General features: G+C 43.1%; 2 protein-coding genes across 4 annotated transcripts; both read right to left on the bottom strand.

Annotated features, from left to right (window-relative positions):
* Positions 1-922: 922 nt before the first annotated feature.
* On the bottom strand, positions 923-15274 carry ark2n (arkadia (rnf111) N-terminal like PKA signaling regulator 2n). 3 transcript variants are annotated; one of them, XM_076980317.1, is made up of 5 exons: positions 15075-15270; positions 12933-13707; positions 5143-5223; positions 4515-4599; positions 923-4263 (listed from the first exon to the last, which is right to left on the bottom strand). In XM_076980317.1, the coding sequence occupies exons 2-5, from the start codon at positions 13633-13635 to the stop codon at positions 4098-4100; spliced, it is 1035 nt and encodes a 344-aa protein (XP_076836432.1). In that variant the 5' UTR covers positions 13636-13707; positions 15075-15270; the 3' UTR covers positions 923-4097. The 3 variants fall into 3 exon arrangements, with proteins under 3 accessions (XP_076836432.1, XP_076836431.1, XP_076836430.1); XM_076980316.1 differs by lacking the exons at positions 923-4263; positions 4515-4599; positions 5143-5223; positions 15075-15270 and adding exons at positions 5964-10399; positions 13956-14488; XM_076980315.1 differs by lacking the exons at positions 923-4263; positions 4515-4599; positions 5143-5223 and adding an exon at positions 5966-10399 and having other exon boundaries at positions 15075-15274.
* A 21-nt stretch (positions 15275-15295) lies between these two features.
* Positions 15296-19220, bottom strand: haus1 (HAUS augmin-like complex, subunit 1). The gene is made up of 9 exons (XM_076980320.1): positions 19081-19220; positions 18804-18978; positions 17737-17872; positions 17483-17617; positions 17052-17175; positions 16723-16788; positions 16070-16141; positions 15655-15702; positions 15296-15552 (listed from the first exon to the last, which is right to left on the bottom strand). Exons 1-9 carry the CDS (start codon positions 19099-19101, stop codon positions 15508-15510), a joined length of 822 nt encoding a protein of 273 aa, XP_076836435.1. The 5' UTR covers positions 19102-19220; the 3' UTR covers positions 15296-15507.
* Positions 19221-19476: the final 256 nt, after the last annotated feature.

The raw sequence follows: 19476 nt of genomic DNA, 5'->3' as shown, positions 1-19476 counted from the left end.
AGGGGGGAGGGGGTCGTTGATTTCAGTTCACCGATGATATCAGATTTCTTTTTTCCAGTGACTTTAAAGACTCCGATTATACTGATCTTTCCTTGGTCATTTTGCCAAGCATTTCTTAATGACAGCAGTTGGCAATATTTCAGTCTTATACACATTGATATTCCTTAGACAGTGACCAATACTGCTTATTATGTAGATTAGTATCACTACTGTAACATACTGAATTAATTACAGGTAGGCAGGTGTATGGGCAAATCGAGATTGACCACTGAGCTGCCATGCCAATTAGTCAAACATAACATTTTTACACCAAAAAATAAATTAAAATTCTTCCTGGAGACCTCACTAATGGTCCTATTACAGGCTAAGGGTTATTATATTATTATTATATCACTAATGGTCTTATTACAGGCTAAGCATTATTGATTGTGTGATATCCAAAATTTTTCCACGAGGAACATAAAACACAGATGTGACAAGTCACAAACGTGAGGAAAATATTTAAAATATTTACTATTTTGCCAGAAATTATCACTCTCATATCAATAATTACTTGTTCCATCAGTGCAACAGATTGCACATGCACACACACTTATTAGCATACAGCTGAAATGTGTGTGTGTGTGTGTGTGTGAGAGAGAGAAAGCAGGGAACTTTTAAGTTTTTTGTCCCAAGGACTGAACAGATCTATCGTGGCAGCTGCCTGGCCCTAACACCCATCCCCCCAAGTGCCCAAAGGTCAGAGGTCATGAGCTACTTTCCCACGAAGGTGGATACTTGGGAATGCTGTGTGCAAACATGGACATGGAGATTTGTGCATAACTACACCCCATAACTTATGGTTTTGTTTTTTGGAGACACGCACTTTGGTGTCAATCAGCTGCTTTACAAAAATAAATCCAAGGAATAACTCGGACACATCTACTCTTTAAATAGGTTTATTTATTTATCTTAAAATAGTCTTATTTTATACTACATACTCGTCATTTAAAGGAAGTAGAGGACTTGCAGAAGCAAAAAAGGAAGTAATAACACTTAATTTTCATTAATTTAAAATACTGTCAAAAATAAATAAATAAGGGGGGTTATTCTTTTATTTGTGTGGTTTATAAAATGAAGGTGAAATCCATCACAGATTTTATGCATGCCTCGTTATTGCTGTTGTTTACATATGATCACAGACTGAGAAAAGCATCCATGCTCGTAAAGTCCGTTATAATAATGAAAAAAAAACCTTAATGTAGACGAGGTGTACATGGAGAGGACACACCCGGCTTTGAGCAGCACAGCCCGTCACGGTCCAACAGGGTGCACACAAAGACCTCGGGAGTGTCCGTGATGTTGAGGACATTCAGTCATTTTCATGTTAATAAAGGTTTGACTCCAGAGCTGACCACAAGCCTGGATACAAGTTTGTTCATTTAGCCTCAAAACTGAAGTGCAGGTGTAAACAGTCCTTTCTCCACAATGCAAACTGCTCAAATTCCAAAGAGACATCATTTGGAGTCAGACATTTCTCTTTGTAACTGCTTTCACATGTCTGTTTTATTTATTCATTTTATTTTGTCCTGGTCTTCCATCGCCAGTTAACTCTGGAGGTTAAGAAATTCATTAATTAACAGTTTGTTTAACAAGGTCTTTTCTAGGTTCACGCTCAGCTCTACGTGCCTGTGATGGTCCTTGCCCAGGAGATGGGACTCCGACACTCCCACAGTGTAAGCATGTTGACACTGCCCTTTTGTGACATTTAGAGGCAGATTATGCCTTTCCATTAGAGTTGATTTGTTAACATATTGGATAGGCAGAAGCAGCCTGGCTTGATCTATTGCCGTCTTGCGTTCTGTTTTCCAACTGTTAAGAACGTCTCTAAAGGTCTCAGACACACACTCTAAAGGAGTTCGTGAGGAAAGATGCGGTGCAAAATCAGACTTTCACAAATCCCACGGGCCAACGTTCAACTACTTCAAACGATTATTGGTTATTTCCCCTCTGTCACCAGCCAATCAGAACACAGTGGGTAGCCTCAAACGTGTCAATTAACGAGGACAGGTCCAATCAGACAGAGATGGGTGGGGCCGTGCATGTCCAAGAGCAAGTACAGCAGTTTCATCCTGCACCTATCGCTTAAAGATCAAGAATGCAACAGAAGCTGGTCCCTATGAAGGAACATGGAATTTCGGCCCAAAAGCAGATGTCACACCCATCTGCAGGGCTTGTGCTCCAGTCACACCACCCACCCCTCCTCCAGAAATGCCACGGTGTAAACATAGCATTAATTAACTAAGCTCACATCACCGATGACACAAGTTTTGAGCTGCAGGGAGAGACTGTGGGGAGATGACTGGTATAACACCCAACACCCTCCAGTGTCGAAATGTGAAAGACCCCGCGAGACCGTGTGAGACCCCGCGAGACCATGTGAGACCCCGTAAGACCCTACGAGACCATGTGAGACCCCATAAGACCCTGCGAGACCATGTGAGACCTCGTAAGACCCTACGCCAGCAGCGGGCACACGAACCCGGTTCAGGTGCCCATTTCAGACCGATAGCCCCTTTCCCAACACAGTCACAAAATATGTGAATATGTGAAGATTATGCCAACATAATCTTCACACAGATTATATGTGTAATTATGCCAACGAAACTCGGTAACCAAAAAAAAACAAAATAAAAAATCCTACATAAATCTGTCGGCAACCACAACAAAGAGCTAAAATGTCGTCGTTTCCCTTTAAAGAAATTATCCATGTTCAACATCAGGGAAAAAAAAACACACTTTAAATATTAATAGTCACAGCTAATGCTGTATTATGAAAAAGCATGATGCAGCCAAAGAAAACCATATAGAAAAGTCTTCATGTTTATATTAAACACCAGTAGTATCCATGACAACAAATAACTACGTATATCGTCATACTCTGGATTAAAATATTCACACTTTCATTCTAATAATTTTCTTTCATTTTTTTTTTAGATAACAAGTTCCATTGGCATAAAGGCCCATTTCCATGACCACGCAAAATAGACATTAGCGTGAGGTTGCCTGAAGGCAAAAGGTGATGGAGACACACACACACACACATTCACTCAGAGGCTCTGCTCCTACGGCAACATTACAGTTTACACACATAGAAAAACAAAATACATTTATCAATCTTTTTCACTCATACACACACACACAAATCTTTACATTTTCTCTCTCTCAGTCTCTCTCTCACACACACACACACACACAAAGCAGTTGGGGTATTGCTATGGTTAGAGTAAAACCCGAGTTTTTGCACCGATGGGTCTTAAAGCAGTATTACAGCAAGTTCATACACAAGCATTATCCAAACAAGTAGGACACACCTGAGACTAGAGGCAGCTATCTGTGAGATGGTTCTGCGTGCGGTGGCCAAACTACTCAAAACACTGGAAAATTAACTTGTTTGTCCATCAGAAGGAGGGAAAAAAAACCCCAACAAAATGAAAGAAGAAAAGTGGACACATGACACATACTGTGGCTGTTTGTGTCCCTGCGCTATGACAATTAGTGGCCACTAGGTGTCGCACTAACAGTAGTCTTGACAAATCCATGGGTAAGGAGTACAGCTATGACATTTGGTGGGACCGAGTACAGCAAATCTGATTGGATAAGCTCACCATATGATACAGAACAAGGCAGGAAATCTTGCTTCTCTTGTATGGCTGAATTAACTGAAGGAAACAGCTTATTTCAAGCCACCTCTACTTCCACAAACGGGACCACTGATTCTTCTGCAGTAAACCTACTTGTCGAAGTTATGCTCTTGTAAGGAGGTCCACATGTGAAGTCAGGTGTGTGGACCGGAGCCAGGTGATCCAAACGTGCGTAAAACAGCAGAGGAAACGTCGTTTCAATATTACTACCGTGTTGTTGCGTTGATGAGGGGGTGTTATGGTAAATAAACAATTTAACAAACTACTGAACAATTATCGAAGGACCTTTTCAGTAGTTTTACTGATGTAACCAAATCAAGAAAGTTTGAAATGACTTTGAAATGTTTTAAGACAGGTCAACGGTATATGTATGTGCACAGTGTGTGTGGTGCATGGGTGTGTGGGCATGTAAGATCACAGCATGTATCTGTGTCTGTCTTCATCCAGTGTCAGATCCACCACTTCAGGGGGTGGGGCCCAGCCAGGCTGGGCGGAGACTGCTGACCAAGGAGGTGGGGCTCTTTGCTTCCATGAAGAAAGAGATTGGATGACTCCACCCCTCGGAAACCTAGACACAGCACTGCAGGAAAATGGCAGGAGATCAATGAGAAGGAACTGTGGCAAAATCCTTAGTGAATATTTACACTTTTACACATTATATTTCATACACAAAACAAATGATGTGAATTGCATAATTTTGACAGATTGTCATATAGCAAACATCAAACTTCAGAACTTTGGCCATATTGGAACATTGGTACACTCATATTACCCCATATACTGATATATTTATACTTATAAATGGATGTGATGAAAGGGGGCATGGCTCACCTGGCATTCTCTTGCACGCCCACAATCTCCACCTCACTGTCAGAGGATGCCGGACTTGCCTGTGGAGGCTCCACCTTTACTGGACCTACGGCAACAGTGCAGGGACAAACATGTCCTTACGTAACGTGGAATGCTTGCTGTTAACATGAAATGACACTTCAAAGCTAACCCAAGGGCCACTGCTCCATTACTGGTATGACACTGAACCGTGATTCAGAAAACGCTCAGGACACGCGTTCAGTACAAACATTCAGGAAATACATTTAGGACACGCATTCAGTACAAACGTTCAGGAAATACATTTAGGACACGCATTCAGTACAAACGTTCAGGAAATACATTTAGGACACGCATTCAGTACAAACATTCAGGACACGCATTCAGTACAAACGTTCAGGAAATACATTCAGGACACGCATTCAGTACAAACGTTCAGGAAATACATTCAGGACACGCATTCAGTACAAACGTTCAGGAAATACATTCAGGACACGCATTCAGTACAAACGTTCAGGAAATACATTCAGGACACGCATTCAGTACAAACGTTCAGGAAATACATTCAGGACACGCATTCGAGTCAGTTCGTTTACTGTGCTGCACCGGTTCTGTAACCATGGCAACTGACCTGAGCATGCACGAGGTGGCTGTTGTTCCTGTTCAGAGTGTGTGTCTGAGACATCGTAGTGGCCAATCACTGCAGGGCCCTCTGTAACACACACACACACACAGTCAAATCGATATACTACAAGCCATTCTCCTTGAGTTGAGCTCCGCAAATTGAATAATTTATGTCCAACTACTTCTGCGCCTGGGAATGTTATACAGCTTTAAAACAATAGCCACACTTACCAGTCAAGATTCAGTTTTTCCATTAAACTAGTCATTCACTTTGTCATCCAATTTTAATATGTTTAAGTAAAATATAGGTTTTATTAAAATATACAGTTTACATATTTTTACATATAACAGGGAGTGTATTTGTGTGTGTGTGTAAGTGAGAAAGTGATTGTTTTGTGTCTATGGCCTATGTAAACACAAAAAAATTATTAAACCTTACTTTTTTTGCTGGATTCAGTTTAAATGTGTTTGGTATCTTTGGTTTTAACACTAACATCACCGATGAGGAAAATGAGGAACCGTGATGATTTTTGACTGGTGTGGAACAAAATCGAATTCACACTCCTGCGTCTAACTGCAGACATGACTGACCAGGCCAGACGCATTCTGACTGAGGTTTCTTTCTTTATCTTACATACTGAGTAAACTCCTCCCACACCACCTGCACCATCCCAACTCAACAGGATAAGGAGCTAACTGACTCAGAGAGCGAAGGAGGGAGGGGGAGGGGGGGGGAGAGAGAGAACGGGCAGAGTGATATAAAGACCAGATGGGAAAAAATAGGGGGAGGGGGGGGTGGGTTCAAAGACAAAGAAACACTGATAGTCGCACATGCATGCACACACAATACCTAGTTAAAATACGTTAGACAATACAGTTATAAATGGTGTCATAGATATGAGATTATGTCAGGGTATTTGGGTATATGAGTGTTACATGGTTTGTGTCAAAGGATGCATGTGTTTATGCAGCACTACCTCACAAGCAATACTCAAAAGTACTCAAAAAAAGATTGGCATTTGATTTTTTTAATAATGCACTTGCCTTTTCCAGTGATATGTTCCACGATAAAATATGAAACCATTCTGCAATGTTTAGGAAATGTAAACTTTTCCAAAAAAATAAAATAATAATGTGGTTGGTGTTTTTTGACTGTGGCTAAATATACAGGTAAAAGTCGTGTGAGTTATGGTGGGAGGTTAACTGAAGACACGCCACCTAGTGAGCTTAGGAATGGGCGTACTGGGATAGTACTGTTAAAACCAGATGATACAGGTGAATTTCCCAGAATTCATCGTTGGGAGATGTCTTTTCACATTTTACTGATCTTCTCCCTATTTTATTGCCGACACTGATACTGTTGTTCCACCTTAAAAGAGAAGTTTATATATTTTGAGAGTAATTTTATTCTGCTTCCAATTTTAATAATTTTTTCCATCAGTGAGACTCATTGTAGATTGAGTCTAGAGCTGGTGAAAGATTTTAATCAAAACATTTAAGACATTGTATACTTTTAAGGCTATCGAGTTTATCGAATGTAATAAAAGTAGTCATTATGTCATGGTGTATTTTGTCTTTTTTATTTCCAAGTGTTCATGATCATTGACGACTTATGTTTGTGGCTTTGATTATTTACATTTACGGCATTTAGCAGACGCTCTTATCCAGAGCGACTTACAAAGTCCTTTGCTTCTGATCACAGAATTCATCCTAGGTAATAGTACGGATAGGCTAGAATTCAAGACACCATTGAATCAGACTACTACTAAACTACAGGAGTCAATATCATTACCTAGTGTTTTGCAAGTTAGACGTTTGCCAAGGAGCACAAATAACCATAGACAGACATACAATTTAAGAACAACGGCAAGTGGTATGAGCTGAGTTAGTGCTCTGGCAAGAACTCAACAAACATTATGATTATGACATATAGGTGTGTGTTTATGTCATGCGAAAGTAACCTTTTGCATTTTGAATATTCTTTCAGGATTGTAGAAGTTACAGTGTTGCTAAAAGCAGAGATGGTCCTTTATGGCCATACTAAGAAATTGTAAACATTGGGACCGTATGACATTCTGATTGTTGTATTTCTAATCAAGGACCATCATACAGGCTGTATGATATACTGAGTATAACTAATCCATTTGGCAGTGGGTTGAACTACAATAATGAAATTTGGATAAAATTGACATTTGAATTGTTATTGTACCAATTAAGTACAAGGCCAAGTTCATCCATCTTTCACTTTTTTCTGTAGTTTTCAGTAACATTAAGGTGTCTGTTGGCTTGAGGGAAATTAATATGAATATTGTCAGAAATAGCACTAGAAAATGAATATTGCCAGAGATGTTAGAAATAGTATATGGTTGGGTATGAATGTTTTTGCTTTCCAGTCAATGGTAAAATTTTTGCTTTTGATCAGTTGATGTAAAAATTAAGACTTCATTTTCTGACTAAAAGACCATTATTTGCACAAAGGCTGATTTTGTGTGTTCTACAGTTAAGTTTCAATACCTTTACTATCTGTAAGAGTTTGTTTTAATAGACAATCCCTTTAATATTATGCTATTGTCAAATTGCTGTAGAGTGTGGTTCCAAAGATGAACTGAACAATGATGGAGAGATTTGGCTGCCTTATCTAGTCCATCTGTATAATATGAAGCTCTGTGATGTTACACCATTGGTGGGACTATAGCCAATATTTATATCCAATGGTTGAATGTCAAAAATCAAATGGTCTTTCTGTGGTGGAGTATGTGCTGAAACAGGAACTGATAAATTGGGATGAAATTGCCAAAAATATAAAATTCATGAGGAAACTTGAGGCCCAGGGGGTTTATTGAATGCCAAGTATTTTTTTCTGTTTCCAGTTACAATTTGTCTTTAAATTAAGAAATGGCTTCCAAGATGGCTGCCTCCATAAAACAACAGCAACACTGTGTGGTTTTGTTCGTTTTTATAGATTACAGCAATTTCCAACATACAATGAAATCTGCAGAAGTCTGGTTAAGGACTGAATTTGGTGTGTTAAGGTTTGGAAATGCATTTGTGCAAAACATCTGTGAGGCGCGTCTGAAGAAGAGTCCAATACTTGCTACTGAAATTAGCTGCACTGTTCCAGTATAAAAGTTAACAGAGGACGTTTGAGACAACAAATGGGTCTTGGCTGATGTATTACACTGGGGCTACAGGGAAAAATATGCAAATGTCTTTTTTTTTTTTTTTTTTACCAACTCCATCCAACTCCTTTAATGCTTCCTTTTTAAAGGCCAACTTTCTAAATATTTAACCCAAAAACTTGACGAAGTAACTTTGCAATTGTTTAAAGCCTAAAATGCCATCTCACACACATGCAATACATCTAGTTAAGCAATAAAAGCATTATTTGGTGTGTGAGATTAATACAAATCAGTACCGAGAGCCACATCCAATGTTCACCCAAACATAAACCACGAGAACAACATTTATGGCATCATCCGTATTTAATTCTGATCAGGCACTCAACAAGACACACAATGGGTTCTAAAACAGGAAAAACAAGGATTACAGAAACCATTCATACGTACGGTTCACTCACACTTTCAGTTCCCACAGGTTCGTTATGGAAGCGCGTTCCTTATTAGCATAAAACTATGAAAACCTCAACGGTTTCTGTTCAGCCCTGCCATGGTGTGTATTAGATTTTAAGCAAATGTCAGAAAAGTCGGCCATGAGCTACAAATCACAGCGTTTCACCACTACCCGATTTGAGTTAGGGTGTGTTAGGGTTAGCTCAGTCCACTGAAGGCCAAACACACATCTGAAGAGACCGTCATACACACTTGCTGTCATCGTTCATTAAAAAATAAATAAAATAAAATTAAAAACTGTCCTCATTACCCTAAACACATCTGCCATTTAAATAATCCACTTCTTTCTCCATCTGACAAAATTAAGTTAAAAAAATTCAAAATTCCTGCTGACAAAAATCAAGTGAATGAAAAACCCTCCTTATGTGTAATGGGTAAACAGTAAACGTTCTCCATAAGGCCCTTCTGTTTGTATGAGTGTGTGGGGAAAAGTAACAGATTTGCATATAATTATTTAGCATGTTTGCATGCGTGTCTTTATTCGTTTCAGTATCATACACGCACTCAAAACGTCAATGTGTGGTTATCATAAACAACCCTGTGTGAGAGTGAGGATGTTAGTAGATATCTAACTGGCCAGATATGTTAGTAATTACACCACAGTGTTGCTATTCATGCTGCTTATATTTTCATTTCATTACATGCAAGCGCTGTAATAGAATAAGAATAATAAAAAAAACAAAGCTTAAACCTAAATAAAATAAAAACTAACCTTAAACCTAACTAAAATCAAACCACTACCACAATTTCATAGTTCTTTGGTTGACCTGTCAGACATGAAAAAAGAAAAACAAAAAACAATAAACAAAAGTCCATCCAGCATAAAAGCACAGGGTTTTCAGCTCCAACATGGCGGGAGGCGTCTCGCTGTGCGCGGAGATGGCGCACTGGTAGCATCTGATCTGATTTTGTAGGACCAGGCCCTGAAGCAGAGGAGGGTTCCTCAAGGCACAAACGCTACGAGGAGCGCACCCTGGAGGAGCGGAGGGGTGTACGGATGAGAGATGATGGAAGGAGGAGGAGGAAGGGAGATAAGGTGTGGAGGGAGACAGAAAGAGAGAGAGAGACAAGGGGGTGGTGAGAAAGAGACAAGGAGAAGGAGATGTGGAGGGAGGGGGACTAACAGGGGCTGGGGGTTGAGGTCGCAAGAGAATGGGGAAATGGGAAAATCAGTGTGAAGGACGTGTTTCAACAAGGTTTTCGAGAGTGATCCAAGTTTCTCTGAACCTCCTCAGTAGCCACGCCCCACTTCCCTTTACACATTCAACAAATTTGGGTCAGGTGAGTCCAGGATACCGTTGAGGCCGTTGGCTTGTGTATGTGGGAGGGGGTTGGCATTCAGTCGGGCAATCTGATAGGCTGCCAGTGTTTCCTGTGATTCAGACGAAGGGAGGAAGGAACTGACGTTACTCCGCCCCTCCGGATTCTCGCTGGATGATTGGTCATTGTCGTCGTCAGAATGGAGTCGGGTCAACCTCTCCATCCACACACGGAATCTCTCCTCAGTCTGTCTCTGCATGGTAGCGAATCGTGTCAAAGCTTCCTCCAAGACTCCGCCCAGGCTGCCGCTAGCCACGCCTCCATCGAGCAGTCCCTGCGCTGTGGTTCTGGAGGCTTCGTTTCCACGGCGACCAGCTTAAAGACAGACGGCAGGCGCCGAGAAGACAGACACACAGGTAAGCGGCGATAAAGGACAAATCCGCGGTGTGCGACAACGGCGGAGTTTCGGCGTGCACGCCGGCGGTCATGCTGACGAGCTATACAAGAATCATGCAGCCCTCGCAGTGCATTCTGGGTATCGTAGTGAAACAAACCAACACGTGTCAGGCCCTATAGGAAAGCAAATGAATCCTGAGACCAAAATGCTTCATGACCAAACCTACCCAATAAGAAGTCACAAAAAAGTTGGAAAAAAATTCTTCCCACAAAAGAAATAACCCAAATGAATAAATAATAAAAAATGTTTTCTTCCTGTCTGCTATCAGACGTCTGTAAGGCAGACACAAACTCACAAAACACAACTCTCAAAAGTAATATCAAATTACAAATTACTAGTAAATCCTGTAGATTCTTGAATCTATTCCTGGAGATCCATTATAGTGCAGGGTTCACACCTGACAACACCCCCAGCTAACCGTGGAGCAGCTGTGGCAGAGGGGCGGGGCCAGTGGTTCTTCTGACACCTGTGTTCTGAGCCACGACAGGTTCCTGTCCATTTTCGGTTCATTTGCAACAGAGAAATCTTCTCATTAACACTAAACTGAAGGAAAGGTGCATTTATGATGGGCGAATTAGGGGAAACAACTGCCCCAACACCCCTCCCCCCAGAGTCTGGAGAACCCATGGATGTGTACATCATCAAGAGGAAACCTTCAGCAAAGCTTCTGAGAAGTAGACTCAAAGACCTTACAGCGCCATCTGCTGGAGAAAAGTTAAACTATTTGACTCAAATACTATAAGAGCTTCAGAAGAACTGTCTTATATGAGAGGCTCTGAGTGTGAGGACCACTGTGTATCCTTACTACTCACAGCACAAGGAACAATACAACAGTTGGTAATAGTTGCCACAATACTGCTCTTTGCAATACTGAAGGCAGAAGGCTATAATATGCAAATATAATATGCAAATGAGCACTCCAACAAATCACAATGTCCAGACACTCTTGTGGGTGTTCTGATGATTCACAGCATTCATGTGAAAATTTTTTTGATCAGAGGAAATTAACCATCTCAGGACATCGATGCATTCAGTACCCTGAAGGGCATGGTCATAACTGGACTGTCTTTTCTTAACAGGATGACAAAGTGGGGGGGTTACTGCTCAGGACCGGGGCACACACACAATATTTATTAATGAAATAAAAACTTTCAGGTGGAGCCAGGGAAAGAAAAGCTAAACATTTCCTATTAAATAATATATTATATATATAAGGCCGTGTGCAAACTAAACGTTTCTACAAAAACCTCACGTGTGAAGCCAGAGTCTTGTGTCTTTCGCCAGAGACGTGAGACATGCTTTGGCCATCACGGAGCGCACGTCACGGAGCTGGGAGCCGACAGTCAGCTCACCTTCAGGAAATCACATTTCCACTCGAAGGCTGGGAGGAAAAGAACGGCAGAGCGGTTTGACGTTCCGCACGTGCACGCGGGACCGGAACGTTACGTGCGAGGCGTGGGCGGCGCAAACGGGCGAGACGGATGAGGCGTTCTGGAACAGGAGGGGGGGGTGACGGACCGCAGAGTGCAGCGGGAATCTTGCACAACACCTGAGCAGAAGCAGCCTTTTCATTATGATTCTGAACGATCGAAAATACAATGAATGGCACTTCTTTTTTTGCTGTTTACCTCCTAGTACAGCGACCCGATTCCGCTCGCTTTATTTATTATACTTCCCATCTAAACATTAATTTGGAAAACACCGTTTCATTGTTTCATCAAGACATATTGAATTATTTAAGTGTTGGATATACGAACCAAATCTGTATAAATGCACTGTATCAGTGATTTACAAGTGGGTAAAATGGGTCCCAGTCAAAAGGTAGTGTTCAGGGCTAATATATTCCTCTACTGCCAGTGTGAGAACATCAGTTACAATGCATGCTCCAAAATAGCAACAGGAAAGGCTCATCATACAAGGTGTGTGTGTTGAGAAGTACCTTGTGTGTGTGTGTGTGTGTGTGTGTGTGTGTCTGCAAGAACAACCAAGACACTTCAGGCTTTGGCCATGTACGTGCTCATCAACAGGAGTGTTATATATACACACATATTTTATATATATACATACATATATACACACACATGTACATATATACACGTATACATATATACATGTGTGAGTAAATCTCCAATAAAGGGTGTGTGTGTGTGTGTGTGTGTGCACGCAGTGGTTCGACAGTCAGTGTGTATTTTAGTCATTCCATCAACATGCACCGAGCTCTTTACTGAGACTGTTCCATGTGTATTTTGAGTGCCACCGGGTGAAAGCCTGCTCTCTGAAATAAAGGTTTACTATAAACTACAGAACGTTTACGTTCAAGTATGGAAGGTTGGCTGTAAAGTTGGACTGAGCGAGCACCATTTGGTCCAAAAGTGGTCGTCTTAATTGGCATTTTGGCAACGTAGGTGGTGGCAGGTTCGTGCGTTTGGGCGAAGTCCCCGCGAGCGTTACCTGGGGGGTGCGAGTTCACCGTGGCGCCCTCTTCGTCGGACGAGGCTGAAGAGGAGGAGGAGGAGGAGGAGTGGGCGGTGATGTCGCTGTCGCTGGTGCTGCTGTCCTGGAGCAGGTCGGGTTTGCGCCTCGCCGCCGCCTCCCGCTTCTGACGCAGCAAGCGCATGCGCTCCTTCTGCCGCTGGCTGCGCGGGCCCCGCCCACGGCCACGCCCGTTCACCTGCTTCTCCTGGCAGCGGTTCTTCTTGGCCGCCATGGCCGCCCCGGAGGCGTCGCTCTCGGAGCGCGAGCGCCGCGAAGACTTCCGCCCGCCCGCCGCCGTGGCCGGGGTGGGTTCCGCCGCCTCCTCGGCCGAGGAGAGCGTGTCCGAGTCGCCCAGGTGGCCAGAGGAGGACGGGGAGCGCAGACAGATGGAGGAGTCGCTGTCTTCTTGCGGGCGGAGCTGAGCAGCGGTGGAGGCGGGGACCGTTTCCAGGTGCTGTTCGGGGGAGGAGTCTCTGCGTAGCTCCTTCAGTAAGCAGGGCATGGAGAGCAGGCCGGGGGGCTGGGGCTCGGCCGGGCTCCGCCCGCTGACCGACTCTTCGCACGTAGGGGAGCTGGTGGGCGAGGTCTCGGGTCTCAGGGACATGTCTTGCTCCTCTGCTGTGGCCCCGCCCTCTGTGGGGCATTCTGGTAGCGCATTGGCCTGCTGGGGATCAGCCATCTCTGGAGGGCGGGGCCAGTGGGCAACGTCTTGGTGGCAGGAGTAGATTGGCGATTAGCGGATTCCGTGAACCTGTAAAGCGACATTAAAAGGTCAACAAGGGCCTGTCACTGGAGTACCAGCACTCTGAAAGGTGAGTTCAGCACATAAGGTAAAGAAACATTTCAAAAGAATGCTGAAAGTAGCCTTAAAATTACACCCAATACATCTCTGAAAGCCATTGGCTTATGTCTTAGTGGTTTAAGTCTGAGGGTAGGTCCCTCCCCAATGATAAAACTATACAGGAAAGATTTTTTTAAATAATGAAACACAACACCTACCAACAAGGTCTAAGACTGTACAAACGTGATATGAGAGGACTCCGTTTATAGACACGTGGCGCTTCAGGTTTAATGAGCGCTTGTGAGAGGCTCGTGACGCAGGACCACAATAACGGTGTCCGTTTACACTGTCCGGTAGCTTTCCTCCACCACTACACACACCTACACCTCTGACAGTCGAGGGGTGGCCCTAATTCACCCAAGTGTATAGACTGCAGCTTCTCCAGCAAAAAAGCATTGGAGACAGAACTACGTTAAGAGCATTTGAAACGGATTCCCGCGATCCGTTTAGGTAAACACATTGAATCGGAGTTCAGATCGCACCCAAAGTTACATCCCTGCTCCCCAACACTCAGAAGACCGCAGTGCCTCGTGTTTGCGGCACTGCCGCAGGCTTTTGCGCTGATCCGTCGTGTATGAACGAAACGGGAGCGCCAAACGTCCTCGGGCACCGACCTGAAACTCAAGCCCGGCGACACGACTCGCTCTCCGGCAGACACGGATCGATGCATCATGCATGAACGACACACGCACGGAGTGATCGCACCAACCCCCCCCCCCCCCCCCCCCCGTTACTTTCTCGCCTCTGCTCGACAAATCAGTCCGATAACAGACCGACGGCGGTCACGTCTCCAGACCGCTCTGCCCTAGAATAAACCCAGCAGGCACCGGCCGTGACCCCCACAACCCGAAAAAACCCCGACCGACTGCCTGTCTGTCTACTGTCCACATACAGAAAGGTGCCCTAGCAGGTTTAAAAGCCTCAAGTCTCCAAGACGTGAACAGGGAGAGTGTGTCGGTTCCTCCGACACGTCTGCGTGTGAACGCCCGCCGTCAGTCCCCACACGGCCGGGCTACGTGCGCCACTGCCGCTCGGTGTAGCCCCGACACCGGGGGAGTTAGCTCGGCGCTAACGAGGGCCAAACGCAGACAAAGCGGCATTTCTGAGGGGTTACTCGACCAGGAGTGTCGTTATTGCGTCTAAAATCAACAACTCGGTGTAAAGTCTACCGAACCCCCCGGTCGTTCCCGTTACCGCTGTGAGGTAAATTAACGGCAGCGCCTTCCACTCCGCGCGCGCCCAACGGAAACGCCATGGCAACAACACGGCCGGCCTACCTGGATTAAGATCGTCCGCCTGTGTGGCTCCTTCTGAACATCGTAGGCTGCCAGGTCCGTTTACGGCGAGCGCCCACAGAAACGTGTGGCATGTAGGTAAAAAGAAGTTTCAACGGCCGTTTTGCGCCACCGCTGGCTGTAATTCGCTCTCCGACCCTTTAGCTTGCTCGGCTAATTCATAAATGCCCCCGCTAGCCACGGACGACCCGAAATCTGAAGGAGTCATTTCCGCCTCTTTATTTTGAGCACAACAGACAGCGCCACACTGCGGCCTGGAGAGCTGTTACACATTTACACACAGCTGTTACACAGTTCACACAAGGGCGCCATTGAAATAAAACATAGAAAACAATTTACAGTTGGTTCGGTTGCTACGTTAAGTGACCAGTAACTTTCAAATTACAACACGACATGGTACTAGATATCTTCGAGTTTATTTGAAGTCCACCTTTTCTTCCAGCTCGGCATCCAGAGCTGCCTGTTGCAGATGTAAACACACATAAGGAGTTACAAAATGCTAAATAATGTTCATTTAAAATCAAACAATGTGAGTTCTGTGTAATGACCAATGAAAATGTACCAGTTCCATTTTTGCCTCTTCAATTTTAATGCGGGCCAGGGCAGGGCTCTGTGGAAGAAACACCACATTTATAACGTCTGGAAGAACAGGAAGACCAGTACTTCTCTGGCAGTCCTCTGCACACGGTGCTATTAATCTACCAACACAAATACCTTAAAGTTTTGTGTACCTATCAAATTACGGTTACAAATAAAAAAACAATCGTTTACTCTTTAAGTACCCGTTTCCCAGATCTATATTACACCATTGCAATTCAGTCAAAGAATAGGCTGAATCCATGTCTAGCAAGTGGTACTTTTTTTTATAAGATAACAAAAGCATGGAAACCTTCATCCTACACCCTCTCACATTACTGTACATATTTTATACAGTATGAGAGAGAGAACAAGCTCTTTGAAGCTCTGTCTCATCTTACTGGGCTCAGATCACTGTAGGGCTCCAATTTCTTAATGAGTGGTAAAATTTCCTGTTTCAGGGCTTTGATTTTCTGCAAAGAACAATATGAAAATAAGAATTTTATAAATATTTATAAACGACAATTAAAAAAAAAAAGTGCAACTTGAGTGCAACTCGGGAGGTTGAAGTTGACACCAAATGCCCTTTCACATCATACAATCTAGAATTGCCTACATGTGGTACATATTTCACAACAGAAGATCTAGAATCGCCTACATGTGGTACATATTTCACAACAGAAGATCTAGAATTGCCTACATGTGGTACATATTTCACAACAGAAGATCTAGAATTGCCTACATGTGATACACCATTCACATGCCACGACTCACCCTGGAATATTCTAGAATAATGTTTTAGTAATTAGGACATCGATTCATGTGTACTGGGTCCTATATATTCTTAGAATAAAAAGTAGTAACCAGTGATACATCTATACTGAAAACTGAACAACTGAATAGTTTAGCAGAATCAAGATGTTCATATTATGTCTTCAAACATTAAGTAAGCATCTTTGCAAGTGACATACAGACATTACATGATGTGGAAACTGATGGAAAGGACATTAAATCCACATGAGGGGTCACAGAACAGGGGTCATGCCATTTGTACCTCAGAGAGCTGCAGAATGGCCTGATGGGTAAGACAGTCCTGCATCTGTCTAGAGGCCAGCTTTTCCTACAAAAACATGGACACCCACACATACACACATCCAAGAAACAAGTTATTTATATGTAAAATATCATTACACCTGTGATTAAACATTCCAGTGACTGGGGAAAAAAGCAACAACGTCACAGAAAGCAACTGATGAGCTCATCTGCGCCATCTTATTACAGTGTTACGACTGGTGAGCACACCTGCGCCATCTTATTATGGTATTACAAGTGACGAGCACACCTGGACCTTCTTATTAAGGTGTTTATGAATAACGAGCACACCTGTGCCATCTTATTCCGGTAGGTGAGGTCTTTGGATTTGTTCTTCATGAAGTCCATATTGAGCAGTCGTTCCTCTGCTGTAGCAGCCTCCACCTGCTGAGCTTGTAGAGTCTCCTTTATGTCCCTAACACACACACACACACACACACACACACAGAGACAGAGAGAGAGAGAAAATCTTTTTTTAAGCTCAGTTTACTTTACACTCACACTGTCAATGTTAAACAAAAATGTAATTTCTGAGTTTCTAAACATATACCAACATGATACTTGACAACACCTACACAGTGAGAAAGAAAGGAATTTATTTTTTTGAGTGGCTGCAGCCCCTTTGTTAGTAGGGCTGAAACTAGCCTTTAAACAGCAAAAAACTTTGACCCACACCATCAGTTCAGGAGGTTGGTCTGTATTGTGTGTGTGCTCTCTCCTACTCTTTAAGTTTTTTCCGGAGAATCATCATGGCAGCCATCTTCTTCCTCACAGCGGAGAGTTCCCGGCCCAGTCTCCTGTCAGTCTTCTCTGCCTCAGCCAAGTCATTGGTCAGTTTATTAATTGCAGGGACAAAGCTGCAAATTTGCTGGTGATTAGTAGAACGCATTACAGTGCTTCTGGTAAAACTCAAAATGTAAATATGTAAATAAAATATATTTACATAAATAAATATGTAAATATGAGTGTGCATTACCTCCCCATGGATGTGTCTTTAACCTTAAGTGCTTCAGCAGTGCCCTCTAACACAGACAGCAAGTCAGAGGTGGGTTTAGAAACACTTCCAGGTTGCAGGCCTGCTCCTTGAAGAAGCACTTCCTGTAAGTGGGCACCTAAAAGAGAGGACAGTAGGTTAAGTGGTTTTTCTCTAGATCGAAGCTACCGTCCAATCGAAATCTCGGGATTGTGGACTTGTGGATTCCGGGCCTCAAGTACACTTGGGGCAGTCCTGTGATGTTTACCAAAGTGATGGATGTCATTGTGTCAAATCTATGAGGGCACACAGCTGCAAGCCTGTAAAAATTGCCGGGGGGGGGGGGGGGGGGGGTTGCTTCCGTAGTTACCATTGATGGTGAAACATCAATGGCTAGAATCAGGATCTACACATTGATCACTGCTGTGCTTGTCAATGTTAGTGTACATGTTAGTGGTTAGATGTATGCAATTGAATTTAATACAGATTACTGAATTAGTTGATGGGGCGTTCTAATAAAGCAGTAACAAAAAAACATGTCACATGTAATATATGCTAATTACATAACAAATACTGTATATTTATATACTGGATAAAATAATAATCTAGGCTCAAAATAATGTTTTGCTTGTGTCACATTTGTGCTTCAGTAACAATGAAAGCAGAGGCCAGATCAGTCTGTGTTTCAAGCAATCTTTCTTGAAGCTTGCAAAAAAAGTTTAAAGTTTAATTACTTCACCTACGGCCTAGATGAATGTCGGAATCACACAGCTCTGTCAACAAGTCTTTACGTGTAGGATCTACTGGGCATGCCTACATCTTCATAGTTCAATAATAGCCTTTGAGGACTAAAACTGAAATGACAACCTCACAATTTAATATGATCTTATAACCATGCAGAGATTCTTTAGCAATTCGGGTCATTCTGTGTAGTCTTTTCCGGTCAATTTGGAAGATTAATTTGGAGCTTAGGCTCTTTTACGCTTTTAATTTGTAATTCTGTGACTGTTTTATGATGTTTGACTTGGATAGAGGTCATAAGATAACCGTCATACAAGATCAGTTCTTACCATCGGCGCCGTACTCCGACGCCTTTTGTCTGTGGTCGTCTATCACCAGCGAGACTTCTTTGCATCTCAGCTCGCTGACCTGCGCGAGCTGGTCCAGGACGTCTATCGTGCGCGCGCTCACTTCGAACACGGGGACCGCCTGTTCGCCAAACACTGTCGCGAGCCACCGGTTCACCTGCAGCCACACCGCACACGACTTCAGTTAATCTTACGATTAAAGACGTAAACTTGTGAATGCCTTTTCTTGACTTATCCATTGAGGACACGACAAACTTACCCTCTTGTTTTTTTCACACATGCTTTCACATATATGTTACATTCCGACTATGAAACTTTGCTTAAACTTCAAAAACTAGTCTGAAAACAAAATCCAACAACTAAGAATCCCGCCACAGATTTCATACGTTTCTCCTTCCGGGTTTTAGAACGATAATATAATTGGTTGGCTGAGAAAAGAACCGACCAGTTAAAATCAATATCGTACAGGCGCCCGCCCATTTTCTTACGTGGGAACTGTAGTTTAGATTCATGGATAAGAGGCTGGGCACAGAATGTGCAATGCTTTATTTAAATAATGTATAATGTGTAGACTCTCCCAGTCTCGCGTCGATCACTTCTGGACATACATCTGGAAATAAATTATTTAAACTTATTTTTAATAGTTTGATTTTAC

This window comes from Brachyhypopomus gauderio, chromosome 18 (genome assembly GCF_052324685.1).
Source record: "Brachyhypopomus gauderio isolate BG-103 chromosome 18, BGAUD_0.2, whole genome shotgun sequence".
In the NCBI taxonomy this organism is placed as follows: domain Eukaryota; kingdom Metazoa; phylum Chordata; class Actinopteri; order Gymnotiformes; family Hypopomidae; genus Brachyhypopomus; species Brachyhypopomus gauderio.
The sequence above is the reverse complement of the archived record's forward strand: the minus strand, read 5'-3'. Positions and strand labels throughout refer to the sequence as shown.

Excerpts from the sequence above, each read along its gene's own strand:
- ark2n (XM_076980315.1), bottom strand. The coding sequence starts at position 13,635 with ATGGCTGATCCCCAGCAGGCCAATGCGCTACCAGAATGCCCCACAGAG. Across the intron at positions 10,400-12,932 it reads GGTGAACTCGCACCCCCCAG|CTGGTCGCCGTGGAAACGAA; the intron begins GTAACGCTCGCG and ends TCTGTCTTTAAG.
- haus1 (XM_076980320.1), bottom strand. The coding sequence starts at position 19,101 with ATGTGTGAAAAAAACAAGAGG. Across the intron at positions 16,142-16,722 it reads CCATTCTGCAGCTCTCTGAG|AAAATCAAAGCCCTGAAACA; the intron begins GTACAAATGGCA and ends TGTTCTTTGCAG. Across the intron at positions 15,553-15,654 it reads AAGAGGCAAAAATGGAACTG|GCAGCTCTGGATGCCGAGCT; the intron begins GTACATTTTCAT and ends CATCTGCAACAG.